This window comes from Phocoena phocoena, chromosome 11 (assembly GCF_963924675.1).
Source record: "Phocoena phocoena chromosome 11, mPhoPho1.1, whole genome shotgun sequence".
NCBI classification, from domain to species: domain Eukaryota; kingdom Metazoa; phylum Chordata; class Mammalia; order Artiodactyla; family Phocoenidae; genus Phocoena; species Phocoena phocoena.
In genome coordinates, this window is record NC_089229.1 from 6,038,898 (window position 1) to 6,058,958 (window position 20,061).

Consider the following 20,061-nt stretch of genomic DNA (forward strand, 5'->3'; position numbering starts at 1 on the left):
ACAGACATCCTGGATGCAGTGAGAGCCCAGAGGATGGGCAGTGGAGAGACGGGTCAGGGAAGGCTTTGGGGGAGGGGACACTGGGGAAGTGCTTGAAGGATGAATAGGCATCTTCCAGGAGGAGCCAGGGAGGCAAACCCAGCCAGGACGTGGCGCTGTTGGGCTGAGGGGGTGTGAGGAACCAGAAGGAGCCCCGTGGAGCTAGATGAGGCCATTGAGAAGGAGCCGGCTTCGGGGATACGCGCAGAGGGTGGGGCCGGGGGGTGGGGGGCCGGCTCAGCTCCATCGCTGTTACCCTGTTGCCTCCCGTCGTCTCGTCTCCACGAGGTCCCAGGAGCCACAGGCTGCACCGGCCGCATCTGGCTTGCGGCTGTAGCATCTGCCTCATAGCGGTGCTCGGAGGCCGGCCTGGGGCCGCACGAGGCCCCGGGGCCCCGAGGAAGGCGAGAGCAGAGGCTGGTGAGGGAGGGTCCAGGGCCAGCCTGTCCTGGGGCTCAGCACGTGACCTGAGCCCGTCGCTCCCCCTCCCTGGGCTCGGCCTCCGCCTGGCTGCTCGGGCGACCTGGCCCTGTCTTCCTCTCAGGGCACAGGGGCCCGCTGGGAGCACAGCACCTGTCCAGGTTCCAATCAAGGCTCCTCTGCACTTTGACTTTGTCTCTCCGTCTGCCTTGCCGCGTTCTGTGGAGGGCTGAGGGAGGGCCCTTGGCTTTGCATCCCCAGCTGCCCTGGGAGAGGGGCGGGCAGCGGCGGCCGCGGAGGAGGCGATGGCGGGACTGCTCCGGGCTCTGGCTGAGTCTCCTCCCCCCTCTTCCTGACTCAGCTCTGCAAGGCCCTGGGACTCCGGCCCACCCCTGCTCCAGCACAGCCCCTGGGTCCCCAGCTCCAGCAGGCACTCAGGGCCCCTGGGATGGGGACCCCAGACACCTCCCCAGCCCCCCTGAGTTCCGCACAATCCCTGAGGATCCAGTGCTGTCACCTCCCAGCCTCTGCCCAGGGTGCCCTTCCCCCACTCTCATTCCTTCATTCCAGGCTGGCCCCGTCCTTCAGGGTCCAGCCCAGGTGCCACAGCACCAAGGGACCTTCCCAGATCCACCCCCAGGAGGAATTACATCTTTCTTTGAGCATCCACAGTGATTCCTTCCTCGTGCTAGCGTTATTACTAACTTATATGTTATGAGTGCGTCTGTAGTCACGTGAGCAAATGTATTCAAAGAATAAATTCCAGCTGCAGTGCCCATGGAGAGGCAGGTCAGTGTCTGCCTTGCCCTCGGGACCCCCATCAACTGTCCCATGGGGGCCACCCTGCTCAGAACTCACGGCCAGGATAGATTTGTCTCCTGCAAACACGTAGTTCATTTCCTCCTTTCCAGCAACAAGCACGCTGTGGCCCTCCCTCGTTCCCTTTTTACCCTGGCTGCCAGGGTGGTCGGAATCAAATGTCACATACTATCAAGGCTACTTTGTTATTCCTCATGGGTAGCATCATCCCTACCCCCATCCCCCTTTCTGTCTGTGCTGTTTTCCCCATTTTCTCCAGAGACATCTTGGGGTGATGGGGGAACACACTTTGGTCGGCATTCAAGTGGTCTGTTTTCAGGTCCCAGTTCAGCCCCTTCCTCAGGCAAGCCCGTTAGTTTCCTGCAGGTGTGGATTAAATACCTACCCTAATCACACTGGAATGGGAGATATCAAAATGGCAGGGATTCGTAATAATCCCTTCTACTCAAAACATTTCTGCCCTGCCCACCTCCAGAAAAGACGTGAGGCAGCTTCTCACCCAGACACATGAGGCTAATGGAGACGGAATGGAAAATTGGGCAGCGACACGAAGTCTGACGTTTGCTGTGCGTCGGCTGTGCGCTGAGCCTGGGGCCCCAGGGCTGTCGGGCACAGAGGTCTGTTGAGTGACTGAGCGAGGGGCAGGCCGTGCCATCCACCGCACCCTGAACCTCCTCCCAAATTTTGTCTCCCTGTGACCACACAGACATCGACGAGTGCTCCTTCGAGCGGACCTGTGACCACATCTGCATCAACTCCCCGGGCAGTTTCCAGTGCCTGTGCCGCCGCGGCTACACGCTCTATGGGACAACCCACTGCGGAGGTCTGCAGCTCGCCCGCCAGGGCCACCTCCCCCCAGAGGCACGCGCCCGGCCGCACGGCCACCTGCACTGCACCCCACACCCCGACCTTGACCTTGACTCTGATGGGCCTGGGAGGGACTGGTGGGCAGAGGGGCTCAGCCAAGGGTAAGGCAGGAGGGTGGGGGGATGGGCAGCAAGCATCCACTGGGTGCCAGGCCTCAGCCAGGCTGTGGACACGGGCCTGGAAACAGCAGTTTCTGGGGAACCCCAGTCCGGAAGGGAGGATGGCTGCACAGAGGATCCCACCAACAGTTCATTCCAGTGGAGGGGGTAACAACAGAGAAGGGCAGAGGGTGGGGACAATGGGGGGATCCTAAAAGAGGAGTGTTTGGGTCACGGTGGGGGAAGCATGCCAGAGGGGTCAGCGTGTGCAAAAGCACTGAGGCAGAGGGAGCACAGAGGGACTGAGAGATAGCCAGTGGGGCTAGAGTCCCGTGAGGGAAGGGGCACACGGTGGGAGGTGCAGACAGAGGGGACACAGGGCTTCGTGAGCCCCAGGGGACTTGTGGCTTTATTCCCAGTGCAATGAGAAGCCATTGGAGGGTTTATGCAGGGATGTGACGGGCTCAAGTTCACGTAACGAGATCCCTCCAGCTGCCACGTTTTTAGGAGGGTGGAACCCAGGGCACCAGTGGGGACACGGCTCCAGGCATGGGAGTGAGAGCTACTGGAGCCTGGTCAGGGTGGGGAGGGATGCGGAGAGAGGGAAGGTTCTAGATGCCTTTAGGTGCCACGGATGATGGGACATGGGGATGTACAGGCTTGGGGGGTGAAGCTGGCGGGGGTGTCAAGAATGGCCCTGAGGTCCCTGGTGTCTCTCCCTTTCCTTTGACCTGGTGGTAGCCACGATTTCTCTGCTGGGCAGCTGTGAAGTTTAGGTGGGCTCAGGCACAGCTGGTGCTAGGAGCGTGGCTCGTGGGGTGAGCTGCAGATTCTTCTGGAGGGACTCCCAAAAACCTGGGCACCAGCTTCTGCACGCAGGTCTTTGGCCCAAAAGAAGGCGGGGCCTCAGGGGAGACTTCCTGCGCCCAGGTGCCTGTTGTGCAGGAGGGAAACTGGCTGGGAAGGGCACATCCGAAGTCCCACAGTGAGATACGGCCTCAGGACCCCGGGGCCGGTGCTGGTCATTCCGGCCCCACAAGACCTGACTGCAACTTTATTTTGTGCCGTTTCTCTGCCCTCCCCCAAGTCTGGGCTCAGCTGCCCAAGTTCAGCAAACCACTGAGGTTCCTGGAGGGGGGGATGTGTGTTGGTGTCTGCGGGAACCCTGTGTGTGTGCAAGCTCGTGTGTGTGTCGTGTGCAACCACATGTGTGCATCCAGTGACGGTATCAGGCTGGGGTCAGGGTCAGGGGATTCTCGGCTCTCCTGTCCTGGGTGGATCCTGCCCTGCCAGCCCCAAGGGTGTGGCCTCGGCTGGACCGTCCAGCCCCCCCTCCTGCCCTTACGCCTACCTGTGCTTCCAGATGTGGACGAGTGCAGCATGAACAACGGGAGCTGCGACCAGGGCTGTGTCAACACCAAGGGCAGCTACGAATGCGTCTGCCCCCCAGGGAGGCGCCTCGACTGGAACCGGAAGGACTGCGTGGGTGAGTGCCCTGGGGCGAGACATCGCGAGCACCCCTGAGAAGGGCCTGGGTGCCAGCTCCTCCGCTGGTGCCTAGATGGCTGGGGCTCCTGGGCAGGTGCTCTCTGCTGGTGGGATACGGCTGACGGGAATGAGGGCCGACAGAAGAGGAGGGGATGCAGCGGGGAGAGCACGCTTGGATGCGCAGAAACGGCTTGGGGCGGGGGCACGGGGAGCACGGAGGTGGAGACCTGGGGGTCAGCGTGTGCAGCCAGAGCTGTGGACTCAGGAGGAGCTGACACTTAGAAGCAGCAGAGCGTGGAGGCCTCAGTAGCCCCAGCTCCCCTTGTCCTGCCAAGGAGGCTGGTGGGAGGGGAGGGGTGGTTACACGGGGTGCAGCAGCAGCAGAGCCTGGACCGGGGAGCGCCTGGGTCTTTGTACACCCGCCACTGGCCTGGCAAGGGGCGGGCCTCCTAGAGAGCTCAGGGCTCATGCGCCCTCCCCTGCTGAGCTCTGGGGCCTTGGGGCACCTCTCGGCTGAGTGCTGGACAGTCCACATTCACTGCTTCCATAAACACTGCTGTATCCCCGGCACCTAGGACAGGCCCGGCAGCCACAGACACTCAGTGAAGGATTTGTTGAATGAATGAATGAAAGTATCAGAGAATGGATACCGTCACTTAGTAACCCGAGACATTCAGACAGCTGAATTTGCTTACTTAAGTAAGAATTGCTCTGCTGCTCCGGCAGTCTGGTTGAGCAAAGCAAACCGCTGGTTCTGCCTGGAGTTTGGGGGAAGAGCTCCTGCGGAGTTGTGCTGGCTAAAGGCAGGTGAGGTCAGTCTCTTTGTGGGGCGCTGAGGGAGACCGGGCTCACACCAGCCTCAGAAGCCTGACCGCTGAGTGAACTGGCCCAGAGCTGGCTGACTTTCCACGCCCACACCCTTCAGTTGGCTTTCCGAGGTGTGTCCACCGATTATTAGGGTCATGTGAGGTCTGGTATTTACTGCTGACCAGAGCTATCAGGTACAGGCTTTCTCTAGGGATGTGAGGACATGTTTCTTTGTTTGTTTGTTAATTCTCAGTCCCCTTTTTGGTCGTCCCTCCTCAGTCAGAGCTGCAGGAGAGGCCACCAGGGCTTGTCCAGATCTTCACCACTGCCACCAAACCAGCCTCTATGAAGAGTCATCGGTGGAGGTCAGATCGTCAGGTCACAGTCAGTCGGGGAGCTTTTATCCCGTTTTTGTCTCTGAGCCATTTGCTGGGACTCTACGCGAAAGCAGTTGATATCATAGACAGTAGATGTGGAAGGATGAGACAGACAAGTGTGACTGCAGGTATTACCAGAAGGTGCTGGAAGCAAGGCCCTCTAGAACCATGATTGAAGGGTTCCCAGGGCTGACCAGGAAAACCGGTCCCACCCGCTCCCTAAGTCCACGGTATGCAGGTTGCTCTCTCATGTAGCCTTGAAGTAGACTGTTCCACCTCACCTGTACTGTGAATCCAGGTTCAGAATGAAGCGCCGGCAGGGCCACAAGCTCCCCTGGTTGCCCAGAAGATCCAAGGTCATACTATTATCTATAACGACTTGCACTAGGCAGTCAGAGTGCTTTGTCCTGCCCCCCACGCCATGCCCTACGCTGTATTATTCGCTGTATCACCCTAAGTGAGGGACACATTTTGGATGACCACTAAAGCTGTCCAGTCCCTCTGGTTGGGGCCAAGAGCCTCCACCGTCTGCGTCACCAGGTATTATTATGTCCCTCAGAAGGTGTTCTACCGTTAGATGCTTTGCAAGGAGGCATCATTCACTGAGGGTACTGGGGAGTCGTTCACTTGTTACAGTCTCAGAGACCCACAGGGCAGTTAGCTGAGGTCCTGGGGTAGCACCCATGAATCAGATGTCCATGTGAGACACGGGGTCAACCTCAGTGGAGCTGTAGATGTATTGTCTGTGGGTGGTATTGTGACAAACAGTCAGATACATTGCAAGGCAGCTGAACTGGTCTCTCCTGATGGGAGGGCATTTTCCTTTTTTATGTATCGCCTACAAAGACGATCATAATTATGTCCGTGTAACATACTTTATAACATCTCTAAATGTTGGCTTTCCTAGCGATAGCTTGGGAGAACTGATTTAAAGAATCAGGATGGTAGGGGCTTCCCTAGTGGCGCAGTGGTTAAGAATCCACCTGCCAATGCAGGGGACATGGGTTCGAGCCCTGGTCCGGGAAGATCCCACATGCCAGGGCAACTAAACCTGTGCACCACAACTACTGAACCTGCGCTCTAGAGCCCGCGAGCCACAACTGCTGAGCCTGCGTGCCACAACTACTGAAGCCCGAGTGCCACAAGTATTGAAGCCCACGTGCCTAGAGCCCGTGCTCCGCAGCAAGAGAAGCCACCGCAATGAGAAGCCCGCGCACCGCAACAAAGAGTAGCCCCCACTCGCCGCAACTAGAGAAAGCCTGCGTGCAGCAACAACGACCCAACGCAGCCAAAAAGTAAATAAATAAATTTATTTTAAAAAGAAAAAAAAGAATCTAGGATGGTGGCTATTACTAGTAAGGCCTAGATCTAGGTGAGTTATTTGTAAGGGAAACATGATAGGGTAAAGCAGAAGTATACAGCCTTAAATGCATAAGGTGGGAAAATGTGATCCAAAGAATGAAGAGCAAAGGTTTGCAAAAGAGCGTGTGGAAATCAGTGGTTACAGACATCTAGGAGAATTTATTCCAGTGGTCTTAGGCACAAGCTCTGTATTCTGTGTAGCCGTCAGCCGGTTCTGAGAATCTCGGGTAACAGTCAATTTCTGTGAACTGTCTGCTTTTGGGGGTTCTCTGAAAAACCTCAGTTTAAGACCTCTAGGGCTTCCCTGGTGGCTCAGTGATTAAGAATCCGCCTGCCAATGCAGGGGACACGGGTTCGAGCCCTGGTCCGGGAAGATCCCACATGCCGCGGAGCAACTAAGCCCGTGAGCCACAACTACTGAGCCCACATGCCACAACTACTGAAGCCCGCGTGCCTAGAGCCCATGCTCCGCAACAAGAGAAGCCACTGCAATGAGAAGCCCGCGCACCGCAACGAACAGTAGCCCCCCGCCCCCCGCCGCGCCACAACCAGAGAAAGCCCGTGCACAGCAATGAGGACCCAACACAGCCTAAAATAAATAAATAAATTAAATTAATTTATTAAAAAAAAATCTGTAAGTGGTGACTTTACAGTAAGTTCTGAAAAATTCATTTTTGTTTCTTAAGGAAAATTAGGGGTAATAAAGACTGTGATATTTCTGAGTAATTCATGAATAACTCTCCCAGTAAAATGTGTCTGTATGTTACTAAGTAAATAAGTTGGAATATCCCAAATAAGGAGCACAAAATCTAATAATATTTTAGCTCCTATGAGTGCTGTTATTGTTTTCAACAAGAGACTGCTTCAGTTCATCCAGAAAGTAAACATACTATTACTAGAGCGTGATTATAACCCATGCAATCCATCTGGACGCGCTCAAAGTGTCCCTTAGGGCTTGGTTCCGGTGCATGTCCCATCTTGACGCTTTACCCAGGATTCTGAAGGTCACAGCCACACCACGAACTGGCCATTTCCTCTGCCACCCTGGAAAAGCTTCTCACCAACGTTGTCTAATGTCACCACCAGTTTGTCCCTGCAAGGATGGGTTGCCTTAGGAAAGATGTTAGCAAACGTCTGAGTGAGGTGGTCTGGTGGTCCCAGGAGGCCGCTCTGGCTTCACCAGGCATCGTCCTCGTGCCTCTTACAACTTGCTCCCCCTGCTTCTTTACAGAGTAGGAAGCCAAACAGTGTGTGTGTGTGATGGGACCCTTGGGCTCCTCTGTCCTTGCCCCAGGACTTCGGCCAGAACAGCCTGTTTCACGTGGTGATCCGGAAACACTGCCACCGACTTCCACCTCTTCTGCTGCAGGCCTCTGTGCTCCCGTTACGGGCAGGAAACCTCTCTGTTTTCAAAGCGTTCTAAGGTTGACTGCTTCCGCTCGTGTACATATTTACCTTTTACGTTTAGCAATTTAACATGCTAGAGAGAGCCATGGGTGCGGCCCTAGAGCCACCTGGAGCCCCTCCGGGCTTGATTCCGGCCTGGAGGATTCTTGCCTGTCCAGCCTGGTACTATCTCTCTTCCTTTTTTTTTTTTTTTTTTTTTGGCTGCGTTGGGTCTTCGTTGCTGTGTGTGGTTTCTCTCTAGTTGCGGCGAGCGGGGGCCACTCTTCGTTGCGGTGCGGAGCACGGGCTCTAGGCACACCAGCTTCAGTAGTTGCGGCTCGCAGGCTCTAGAGCGCAGGCTCAGTAGTTGTGGCGCGCGGGCTTAGTGGCTCCGCAGCATGTGGGATCTTCCCGGACCAGGGCTGGAACCCGTGTCCCCCGCGTTGGCAGGCGGATTCTAAACCCCTGCGCCACCAGGGAAGCCTCCTGTCTCTCTTCTTTTTGTTTTTTGCTCTTATTAACAGCTTTTTTGAGATATAATCACGTGCCACAGAATTCACCCATTTAGTGGACAATTCAGTGTGTTTTAGTATAATCACAGAGTCACGCAATCACAATCCACTTTAGAGCATTTTCATTACTCCCCAAAGAAACCCCGTGCAGGCACTCCCCATTTTCCCTCAAGACCCCCAGTCCTAGGCAGCCATAATCGACTTTTGCCTTTTATGAATTCGCCTACTCCGGACATTTCATGTAAGTGGAATGCAACGTGTGGCCTTCTGTGACTGACGTTTCATTTAGCGTAATGTTTTCAAGGTTCACCCACGTTGTAGCGTGTGTCATTGCTTCACTCCTCTTTACATTCCACTGTATGGTTATACTGCATTTTGTTTATCCACTCATCCGTCGACGGACATTTGGGTAGTTGCCAGTTTTTGGCTATTATGAATAATGCTGTTATGAATATTCATGGGCAAATTTCTGTATGAACGTATGTTTACAATTTTCTTGGGTATATACCTAGGGGTGGAACCGCTGGGTCATATGGTAACCCTGTGTTTAAATTTCGAGGAACTGCCAGACTGTTTTCCAAAGTGGCTGCAGGATTTCCCATTCCCTCCAGCAGAGTGTGTGAGGGCTCCAGCTTCTCCACATCATCACCAGCACTTGTTATTAGCTGACTTTTTGCTTCTAGTCACCTTACTGGGTGTAAAATGGTATCTCATTGTGGTTTGTATTTGTAATTCCCTGATGGCTAATAATGTTGAGTATCTTTTCATGTATTTATTGTCCATTTGTATATCTTCTTTGGAGAAATGTCTATTCAGATCCTTTGCCCATTTTTTGATTGGGTTCTTTGTCTTTATTATTCAGGTGTAAGAATTCTTTATATGTTTTAGATACAAGTCCCTTATTAGATATAAGATTTGCAAAGATTGTCTTCTCATCCTGTGAGTTGTCTTTTCACTTTCTTGATGGTGTCTTTTGAATCACGAAAGTTTTTAATTTTCGTAAAGTTCAGTTTATCTCTTTTTTCCTTTGGTTGCCTGTGTTTTTTATGTCACTTCTAAGAAACTGTTCATTGCCTAATCTAAGTTCCCAAAGATAACACCTGTTTTCTTCTAAGAGCTTTATATTTTTAGCTCTTACATTTAGGTCTTTGATCCATTTTGAATTAATTTCATATGTGTGACACAGGGGTCCAACTTCATTCTTTTGCATGTGGTTCTTCAAATGTCACAGCATCATTTGTTGAAGAAAATCCATTCTTTTTCCCCGTAGAATTATCTTCACGTCCTCTTGAAATCAGTTGGCCGTAAATGTATGGATTTGTCTCTGGACTCTCAGTTCTGTCCCGTTGATCTATTTGTTTGTCCTCATACCTATACACCACTGTAGCTTTATAGTGTTTTTAAATCATAAAATGTGAGTCCTCCTACTTTGTTTTTCATATTTCAAGATTGATCTAGCTATTCTCGAACTTCCCTTGAATTTCCATATGGATTTTAGGATCTCTTCATTTTTTAAGATAAGTCCCATCAACAAAACAATATTAAGTTGGGATTTGGTGTAGAGCATCCAAAAGATCTGTTCTGGATATGAACACTTCTGAAGTACAGACACACAGAGACGAGTCTCTCCTTCAGGAAGGGGTAGGAGAGGGAATTCCCTGGCGGTCCAATGGTTAGGACTCGACACTTTCATGACTGTGGCCCGGGTTCAATCCCTGGTCCGCGAACTAAGACCCCAAAAGCCACGTGGTGCGGCCAAAAAAAAAAACAAGAGGAAGGGGTAGGAGAGTTGCTCAATGGTAGTATGAGAAAGAGAAAGGAGCCAGACACCATGATTAGTTCACTGACAAGCAGAAAAGGTACTGGGTGTTTTCAGGTCACAGGAGGGATCGTACTGCATGTGGTACCCGCAGATTGAAACGTGGTTCTGGTACAAGATCTGAAGACGTTTCAACTACTTTATCCAAGGCTGTGATTGCTCTGAGGCAGGAAGGACAAGCCTTGGTCACGGATGCTCCCCGAGTTGTTGAGTTTGTCCCCTGAGAGCCTGGCCTAACCTTTGCATGTTGATACCAAAAAAAAAATGATTTCTGGCAATCAGGGAAGATTCAGTCTGGACTCTTCCTGGGCTCTCCTCCAATCTTTCTGCTGATGTCGTGGAAACTTTGCCCCAGGGATTCAGTTTTTTGATCATACATAATAGAGGTATATTAAGGTTCCCATCGGCTGTAATCTGAATCATGTGTAGGAGAATTTTCTGAGACTTCTAACAATAACCCCGTAGGTGTATTTTAGCTGGCACTTCCATTTGCAGAGGAGATCCCTCCCCACAATACGTGCAGTGCCTTTGACCTAGAGAAGGGAGGCTTGTTTTCTGATAATGACCCCAAAGGAGCAGTTACAGCCTGGAACTCGGGAAAGAACTGAGGGTTGTTAGAAAGTCCCACTACCTGAGTGGGGTTTTTTTCTTTCTTTTTTTTTTTGAACATCTTTATTGGAGTATAATTAGTTTACAATGGTGTGTTAGTTTCTGCTTTATAGCAAAGTGAATCAGCTATACATATACATATATCCCCATATCTCCTCCCTCTTGCATCTCCCTCCCACCCTCCCTATCCCACCCCTCTAGGTGGTCGAGCTGACCTCCCTGTGCTATGCGGCTGCTTCCCACTAGCTATCTATTTTACATTTGGTAGTGTATGTATGTCCATGCCACTCTCTCACTTTGTCCCAGCTTACCCTTCCCCCTCCCCGTGTCCTCAAGTCCATTCTCTAGTAAGTCTGCGTCTTTATTCCCGTCCTGCCCCTAGGTTCTTCAGAACCGTTTTTTTTTTTTAGATTCCATATATATGTGTTAGCATATGGTATTTGTTTTTCTCTTTCTGACTTACTTCACTCTGGATGACAGACTCTAGGTCCATCCACCTCACTACAAATAACTCAATTTCGTTTCCTTTTATGGCTGAGTAATATTCCATTGTATACATGTGCCACATCTTCTTTATCCATTCATCTGTCGATGGACGCTTAGGTTGCTTCCGTGTCCTGGCTGTTGTAAATAGAGCTGCAATGAACATTGTGGTACATGACTCCTTTTGAATTATGGTTTTTACTTGAGTGGTTTTAATAAACCAAAGCAAATCAAGTTCATGTCCCCTCAAGCCTTTTACAGATCCCTGACCCTTTTCAAATTTGCTTCTTCTCATCTTCTTGCATATTCTCTCACAACCAGATATACTTACCATAAGGCAAATGTACTTTTTTCCCCTTTTTTTCCTTACTGCCAGTCGATCTGCCTTCCCTCTTGCTTTTTAGGCGACTTTACACTTTTCTCTGAGGGCTTCGATGCCCTAAGGTGGTGAGATGGATGGTTTACACAGCGGAGAGTCAGATCTCATCTGCATGTGAGCTGAGTAAGCTAGCTTGCCCCTGTTCCGTGGGCGCCAGCAGGACTCGTGGGACCCCCGGGTCAGAGTCCAAGAGCTTCATAACTCACAGCACAGCCAGCAGCCCCCCAGGTCCCGTCCACCCAGGAGGATGCGCAGACAGGAAATTTGCATCCCGGCTGAAGGACGCCCAGCTTGGGAAACTCACCCCTCGCTTTTGTAGTGAACGGAAGCCAGGCTGCTCTTGTCTGGAGGGAGATGTTACCTCATCCCTAGAAGGTGCTCGCTGTGAACAAAACCCTGAGAAATGGCTCCGGGAAAGACGCATCAGTACTCTGCATACCCCACGTCCCCACAAGGACGTGCGGGCACGTGCAGGGCCGGGCGCGCACAAGAAAGCTGTGCTGTCCATCTGTAGTTGCTGACAATCCCCTCTAGGAAGTCAGAGGAAGTACAGGGAACTGCTGAGGGCTAACGTCTCCCTTGGAAGGTTGTGGACGGTTGTCCTTCTGTTTCTTAACCAGTGAGAACACGGGTTCTTCAGCGGCCCTTTTGGTTTGTATTATCTGCAGGTGTTTTTGTTCATAGTTTCTTGATCCTTTGGGAACAAAGGCCTTTTGGTCTTGAGTTTGTTTGGGGGCCAGATGTTTCATCTGGAGGGCCATGAGTTTGTTTTCATTTCTAGATTGTGTCCTTTTAAGACGCTTCCTTGAAAATGTTCGGCCACATGTTTAAGATCGTCCAGGCTGGCAGTGCCCCTACTGCAATTGGTTATTCCAGCTGTAAGTCCCCTGTTTCAGCCTGTTCCCTGGGGCGACTCCACATGAGAAACTCTGAAGAGCTCAGTTCCGGACGTCGTCAAACACCTAATGGATGTGTCTGGGGGCTGCCCCAGAGAGGGCTTCCCAGTGACCCTCCCGTGCTTGGTCACTGCCAAGAAGCCCATGGCCATTTTCAGCCGTTCCTTTCCCCCGATGGGCAGGGACACCTGCTCTGGAGGATCCAGCCCTGCCCTTGGATCGGGGCACAGGGAGTGGACCTTCTCACAGAGAGCCTGGACTGGTGTTGGAGGGAGAAGGGAGCAAACCGCTCCCTGGGCCCAGCGTCCCCCTACGTCCAAACGGATGTGGACCCTGCCATCTCCCAGCCCCCTCCCACCAAGACGGTCTGGCCAGGGGACGGACGTGTGGTGGGAGTTCCTGTTGGTCCATGCTCAGGGGCCCTGCCGGCTCCAGAAAGCCACCCCTGGCCCCTCAAGCCCCTCTTGTGTCTTCCTTCTCCTCAGAGACGGGCAAGTGCCTTTCTCGGGCCAAGGCCTCACCCCAGGCCCAGCTGTCCTGCAGCAAGGTGGGCGGTGTGGAAAGCTGCTCCCTCTCCTGCCTGGCCCACACACTCTTCATGCCAGGTAACCCAAGGCTGTCCCCGGGACGGCATGGGGGGCGGGACTCCCTTCCCTGGGATCCAGCCTCTGCTCCCTGCTGTTCTCCAGGAGAGGAGCCCAACCTAGGAATGAGGACCCCCAGCCCTGGTCACTGAGTGACCCTGGGCAGCTGTCCGGTTCTGTGGGGGCCGCAGTGTCCTTCTCAAAAGTGCAGCGGCCCAGCCACTTAGCCTGTAGTCGTGTAGCAGAAACGGACTGACGTGAGGGTCAGTCCTGACCTTCATTGCATTCAGTGACCCCTCTGAGGCCCCCAGGATGTATGGGTGCTGGAAGGGGGGGCACCCAGGCCCACCTCAGCCCTGGCCTCTCTACAGACTCAGACGACAGCTACAGCCTGAGCTGCGGTGTCCCGGGCCTCCAGGGCAAGATGCTACAGAAACGCAACAGCACCGGCTCCAGCACCGGGCCCAGCTGCTCAGGTAGTCCCTGGCCTGTCCACACCACACGCACCTGCGGGACCCCTTGACTTTCCGTCCAGCACCAGGCCAGGGGGAGACAGAGGGGCATGGCCCAGGGAAGGCCTCCTGGCTTGGGGCCTGCCCAGTATGGCTCAGGGTGCCAGGGAGCTAAGAGCAGGGCCAGGACCCAGAAGCAAGCAGGCTGTAAGCTGAGTCCCAGCCCAAGGGCAGTGGACCACGGAAGGGCCCTTCTGGCTCAGGGCCACGGTTCCAGAGTGGTTTAGTGACCCCAAAGTGCTATGGGTCTATGGATGTCAGATTCCATTTCAGTGAAGGGAGTCACATCTGCCTCGGCCACAAGGTTCTAAAAACTCCCAGAGTCGGCGCTCCCCTGGGAGACCACCCACCCGCCCCACCGCCCCCCAGGAATACTGGAGGCACGCACACTCCCATGCACCTCGGGACACAGCCAGCTCCCCTGCCAGCAGGAGGTCGTGCTTCACAGCTTCTCCTGTTCAAGATGCGGGATTCAATGACATGCTTAAGACGTACAGGATGTAATCCTAAGCTTCTGTGACTATAGGACTCTTTGGTCCAAGGGTCTGCTCTGCTCTTGGAAGGAATCAGCGGCTCTGGCATCTGTATCATTGCAAATCCCCTTCCCTTCCTTGCTTCCCTCTCTCGTCCGTGCCGCCCCTTTTCCTGAAAGCACCAGCCGCATAAAGTAGCTCTGGTGATGGGGGAGAAGGCAGGAGGCTTGCCCTTCCTCCTCCACCGACCGCTGGCTGGATGGCCCCTGGGGCGAGCATGACCCCACCGTCCACCCTTGCACCTTTTTCAGGGAGAGAAACAAGGCGGCAGAGGTCCCCACCCACGGCTCCCAGTGGGTTTGTCCCCCTGGCAGACCCCTCACGCTCAGGCACTCCCTCCGCAGCCCCCGGCCCCACCACCTCCCTGCCCAAGGGAGAGGCCGCCACCTGGGGGGATTTGGACTTTCCCCAGGTGCCCCTGCCACCCTCATCAGGCAGAAGGCCCGGTTCAAGATTCGAGATGCCAAGTGCCACCTCCGGCCCCGAAGCCGGGAGCCGGCAAAGGAGGCCCTGAGGCAGCTGCTGCTGGGTGAGTGGGCCGCCCTGGCACCGCCCACACGGGGGGCGGGGGGAGGTCCCCAGGCCTGGGGGCTGGGAGCCCAGGGTCCAGCGGGACTGGGTTTCCAGGGGTAGGGGCCTCTCTTCGTCCTCACCACCGTGGTCCCTTAGCCCCAGGAGCCACGCTTGGTGGACCATAGACAGTGGTGGTATCCCTGGGGAAGAAAGCCAGCAGTTGAGTGGAAAAGCATCCCTGGGGTCCATCGGCCCGCCTCACACAGGGTTAAATGAGCTCCCCCGGAGCAAGGGCTTTCCGCGCAGCGTGGTCGTGTCCAAACGGGAGGAACCCCGGGCTCACTCAGCGGCTCTCTCTAGAATGAGGGTGGCCCAGAAGGGTGTTCCAGCCTGGGGGAGAGCCTGGGGGAGCGGACCAGGAGGAAAGCATGCCCGCTCTGTTTCCACGAAGATTCCCGAACACCTTAGGGTTCCTCCTCAAACCTGACGAAGCTCGGCACCCAGCAGGCCTAACCTGGGCCGAGCGGCCCCGAGCTGGAGCCGCACGGCTTTGCTAAGGAAGATGCGCGAAGCGCCTCACGTGCAGTGGTGCGATGGCCTCGGGAGGGCTGGGTGCGGGGCCTGGCTCAGCCCCCCCGGCCCCTCCTGAGACCTGGCCTTCTCCAGCCTCAGTTTCCCCGTCTGCACATGAACTCTGAGGCAGGGCGGGACCCTGGCCACCAGCAGTCTGTGTGCAGGGTGAGGTAGGACCGTGCTCCCCGCCCCGTGCCACCTTTGCCACAGTGGCCCCTTCCTTGTCCAGAAAACTGCCACGTGACCTTTGTGACCCTCAAGTGTGACTCCTCCAAGAAGAGGCGCCGTGGCCGAAAGTCCCCATCCAAGGAGGTGACCCACATCACTGCAGAGTTCGAGGTTGAGACAAAGATGGAAGAGGCCTCAGGTGGGTGAGGAGTCCCCGCAGGAGGTGCTGAGGGCCTCAGCGAGGACAGAGGACTGGGAGGTCTGCTGGGCATGAAGCCAGGCTCCCACCCAAGCCACGGCTACCGGAGGTGGAGGCCAGCCAGGCAGGCGGGGCACCTGGCAGAGCAGCTGCCCAGCCCAGGGTGGAAGAGGAGGCCCGGGGCCGTGAGAGGAGTGGGGCTGGGGCCCGCAGTGACAGCCACAGGCCTCTCCCCACTGCTCCACGCCCTCACCGGGGCCTGGAAGGGCCCATGCCTGCAGCCTCCCCAGGCTTGGACCGTTGGGCCAAGGACCTGTCTTTGCCAGGTTCCAGCAGGGGCCTTGTGGGATGCTGGCTCGTGTTTCACACCAGCAGTTCCCTCTGGGCTGTAAATGAGAGCTGAGGTGAGCTGTGCCCTGGGCAGGGGACGTGTTGCAGTGGCAGAGGCCGGGCTTCTACTCAGATCTGCTGCGGGGCCCTTGAGCGGCTCATACCTCCCAGAGCCTCGGTCTCCTGGAGCCTCGGTCTCCTGCTGGCACACATTCGCAGCAAGGGCGCCTCGGCCCGGGGCCGCTGCGGGAAGGCTCTGAGCAGAGGCGCGGCCCAGCGCAGCGCCTGGCAGGGCAGCCTGGCGGAGAGACGGCTCGCAGCGGCGGGGCGGGGCGTCGCGAGCTCGGGTCTCGCCCGCCCCTGCAGACACCTGCGAGGCCGAGTGCCTGCGGAGGCGAGTGGAGCAGAGCCTGCAGACCGCCGTCAAGACTCTGCGCAAGTCCGTCAGCCGGCAGCACTTCTCCGTCCAGGTCGCAGGCACTGAGTACGAGGTGGCCCAGCGGCCGGCCAAGGCCCTGGAGGGCCAGGGGACGTGTGGCACAGGCCAGGTGCTGCAGGACGGCAAATGCGGTGAGTCCCTGCCCTCAGCCACTCCAGTGCCGCCCTGCAGACTTTCTCTGTCCTTCCTTCCGTGTGGGCCCAGGTAAAGAGCCCACGGGAGACAGACACGTCAGGCCAGGACAGGGGGAGACAAGGAGACCTGCCGGGGAGAAGTGCCGTAGCACTTAGACGTGACGGCTGGCATTAAAGAGCGTTCCCCTGGTGCCGGGACCGAGTATACGTGTGACCCTGCCCGCGGTCCTGAGGAGGGGCGGGACAGCAAGGCCCCAGCCGAGGGGTGTGAGGGGCATGGGACCAGTCCGTGTGGCTCGAGAAGCCTTCCCAGCGGAGGCATGTGGGAGCTGAGGGCAGAGGGGGAGCAGAGTGAAGATGCCCGGGAGGCTGAGGGCCCCCCGGCGGGGCGGGGGTCGTGCTGCCAGGCGCAGGGAAGGCCAGGCCACCGCAGGGGCCGTGGGCAGGGCGGCCAGGTCCAGTGAACGAGGCTGGGGACCTGACCGGCCCCCATCCAGAGGGGACGGGTTTAGAGACAGCCCCCGGTGGCTCAGAGGTGAACTTGACAGAGTCCTGGTTCTAGTGGGGTTGACGGTTACGTGGGAGAGAAGGCAGGCAGCCACCGGGTGAGCGTATCCACAGGCCAGATGAGGGCTTGCTGGCCCCAGTGCTGCCCTGGGCGCGCTGGGAAGTACTGGCCCACGCTGAGCCGGCAGCAGCCTCATTCGCCCTCTGCCGTGGGAAGGCCAAGTGGGGAGCAGCAGAGCAGAGACCTAGCCAGAGATGGTAGAGCCTGGAACCAGGGGCTGCAGGAGAGGCGGACAAGGAAGAGAGAAATTGTGAGCACGCTTTGGGGAGGGAGGCGAGGCAGGAGGCTTCAAGGACAACTCCGAGGGTTCCGGTCACTTGGGCAGAGATGGCATTGTTTTCAGATCTGGGAGAAACTTGGGGGAGGGGGCTGGCGGAGGCGGGGGTCCCAGCTGTCCTTGTTAGTCTGAGACGCTCGTTGAGTCGTCCTGGTGAAGGCGCTGACTAGGTTGGAGCCACAGATCTGGAGCACAGAGTGTAGCCTGGGCCGGAGACACAGGCTGGGAGCCGCTGGAGAGGAGGTGGGATTTAGGAGTGGGGGGAGGGGCCGTGGAGTGGACACAGCGCGTTTCCCCGCAAGGGGGGAGGGGGAGGGACTCGGGGATGTCATTCTTTTATTTTTAGCCACTTATTTTGAAACCGTTTCAAACTTTCAGAAACACTGCCAGACAGAACAAAGAACTTGCGTATTTTCTTCACGTAGATCCCCCCCACCGCGATGTCTTACAGCATCCGCGCCGTCATGCTTTCCCGTGCGTGTGGCGTGCTGTGTGCCTTTACATCACCTGCTAAATTCCACCAACTCTTCCGACAGCATCCCTTTCCTCTCCGTGTTGTGTCTAGTGGTCATGTCTCCAGAATCCTTCATCTGGAGCAGTTCCTGGCTCTTCCCCTGCCTCTCCTGTCCTGCCCCCGGCTGGCCCTGAGTTCTGTAAGGTGACCCTCAGCTGCGTCTGGTGTTTCCTGGTGACCAGACAGACTCAGGGCCTGCGTTCTTGGCAGGAAAACCACGCTCCACGTCTGCTCTTCAGCGCCCCCGTCAGGAGGCACAGGGTATTGCCCTGGTCCACCACTTGTTCCTCCACCTTAATTCACCGTTTTCCCTCTGCAATCGATTAGGATTTCATGGGGATGTATTGCAGTGTGCACCGACACCCCGCTCCCCATCAAACTACCATCCACTCGCTGACAGCCGCCAAATTAGCCACCTCTACAATTGTTGCCAAGCCGTGTTCTCTACTTCTGTCATCCCGCCTGCATTCACTAACATCCTAGTGCAAGAGAGAGCTTTCCCTTCTCCCACATGTTGGCATGTATCTATATATCTATGCATTTATGTCAGTGTGGACTCACAGATTCCTCACTGGCTTGTAATCCACTCCTAAGGTGACTTAGTTCGGTGCTCAGGTCGTCCCCGCTTCAGCCAGTGGGCGCGCCATCAGCTCGGCCCCTGTGTCCTTTCGACATGGCTCCATCACTCGCTGAGTGTCCGGCACTAAAGATGTTTCAGACTCAGCTTGTGCTTCCCCTGCCTTGGAATCAGCCAAAACTCCAAGGACCCCTGTTCCTTTTAGAGGAGGAGAGTGTGTAGAAAGCGAGAGCTGAGGTACTCATTGCTACTGGAGTGTCACTGCCCTCTCATTGGACAGAACTAGAAAGTATAGGTATGCATGTATTACATGGAGACCTATGTACCTATGCTATTCCTGTAGCTCTGTGTGTGTGTGTGTGTGTGTGTGTGTGTGTGTGTGTTTTATAAAACCATGAGTTCATACCAGTACCTCCAATTCAGTACCTCAGTATTCGTTCTAACTTTTTTTTCCATGTTATTTTTCCATGTTTCTAAATATCTTGTCCCATGACGCATTCAGCTCCCTTTCAACTTAACTTATCTTCTCAGTCAGTTCCCTTACTTACTCATCAGTTTTGCTTACATGGCCAATGCAGCCAACCACGCTGGCTCTCCTCAGCCCAGCATCCCTGTATACTCAGCCCCCAGGCCCCTGTCACTCCCCCAGCCCCTCTGCACCTGAGCCCCACGTCCTCAGGTGCCAGCTCCGCCACACGGGGAAGGAAAGGGGAGCTTGGTGTGGACGAAGTTGACTGTGGGGCATCTAGGAGGCCGTTGGTACACAGGCCGAGGGCCCAGGGCTGGAGGGCGGCACGTGGAGCAGAGAGGGGACGAAAGTCCCTGCAGAGACGCTTACGAGAGGGCTGAGGCGAGGGGTCTGCAGGGGACCCTGAGTAGCAGCAGCCAGGAGGGCGCATGAGACCAGGGCAGGGTCCTCACAGATGACCGCCGCCTGGCTCCTCTGGGATGGGTCTGGGCCCCTCTGTGCCCCTGGAGCCACAGGGGCGAGAGCTGGGCCCTATGTGGAAGGACAGAGCCTGGGCTTGAGGCATCAGCAGACAGACGGCCAGACCGCCTGGCCGCATCTCCCCACCTCTGCCCCCAGCAGTCTCTCCACGTTGCCTCCGCAGTGGCCTGCGGGCCTGGCACCTACTTCAGCGGAGAGCCAGGCCAGTGTGTGCCGTGCACGCCGGGGACCTACCAGGACGGGAACGGCCAGCTCAGCTGCATGCCGTGCCCCAGCAGCGACGGGCTCGGCCTGGCCGGTGCCCGCAACATATCCGAGTGTGGAGGCGAGTAGGGGCCCTCCCTGCAAAGAGGAGCGGGGGGTGGGGGAACAGGGCACCTCCCGTCTCCACCGAGGTTCCCAAGGCAAAGGCCCGGGTGCCTCGTGGTCTTTTGTAAAGCTCTTTGCCGTTTCCAGAGCCTGTCAGGACTTCCACGCAGCTGCACTTACAAAGGGCGTTGCAGACCCACAGTGCATGTGTCAGAGTGCGTGGCGGTGAGCCGGCGCTGGGTTGCACTTGGTGCCTTTAAAACTGCACCATGCAGGTTGGAAAGGACTTTACAGTTTACCACTTGCTAGTTTACAGGTCAGCTTATAGCGGAGGTACGTAGTGCTTTATAGTTGACCAAACACGTGACACCTCATGGGGCACCCATCCTTGCCGAAATGCTTTGTGGAGTGCGGCCAGATACTTGGGGGAGAACTGTGCTCTACACAGAGAACTTTACACTTGGCCTGTGGATGGTCTGCAGAGCGCTTTTTCAACTTACCGAGCACAATTTGGTTTGCAA

General features: G+C 55.9%; 1 protein-coding gene across 2 annotated transcripts in view; it reads left to right on the forward strand.

Annotated features, from left to right (window-relative positions):
* Positions 1–20,061, forward strand: part of SCUBE1 (signal peptide, CUB domain and EGF like domain containing 1) — a 129,876-nt gene that overhangs the window by 100,476 nt on the left and 9,339 nt on the right. For both annotated transcript variants that reach the window (XM_065886745.1, XM_065886746.1), the window contains 8 exons: positions 1,985–2,101; positions 3,607–3,729; positions 12,847–12,966; positions 13,317–13,421; positions 14,403–14,519; positions 15,306–15,443; positions 16,140–16,343; positions 19,395–19,556. In XM_065886745.1, the coding sequence (XP_065742817.1) occupies positions 1,985–2,101; positions 3,607–3,729; positions 12,847–12,966; positions 13,317–13,421; positions 14,403–14,519; positions 15,306–15,443; positions 16,140–16,343; positions 19,395–19,556 (1,086 nt within the window). The remainder of the gene's footprint in view (positions 1–1,984; positions 2,102–3,606; positions 3,730–12,846; positions 12,967–13,316; positions 13,422–14,402; positions 14,520–15,305; positions 15,444–16,139; positions 16,344–19,394; positions 19,557–20,061) is intronic.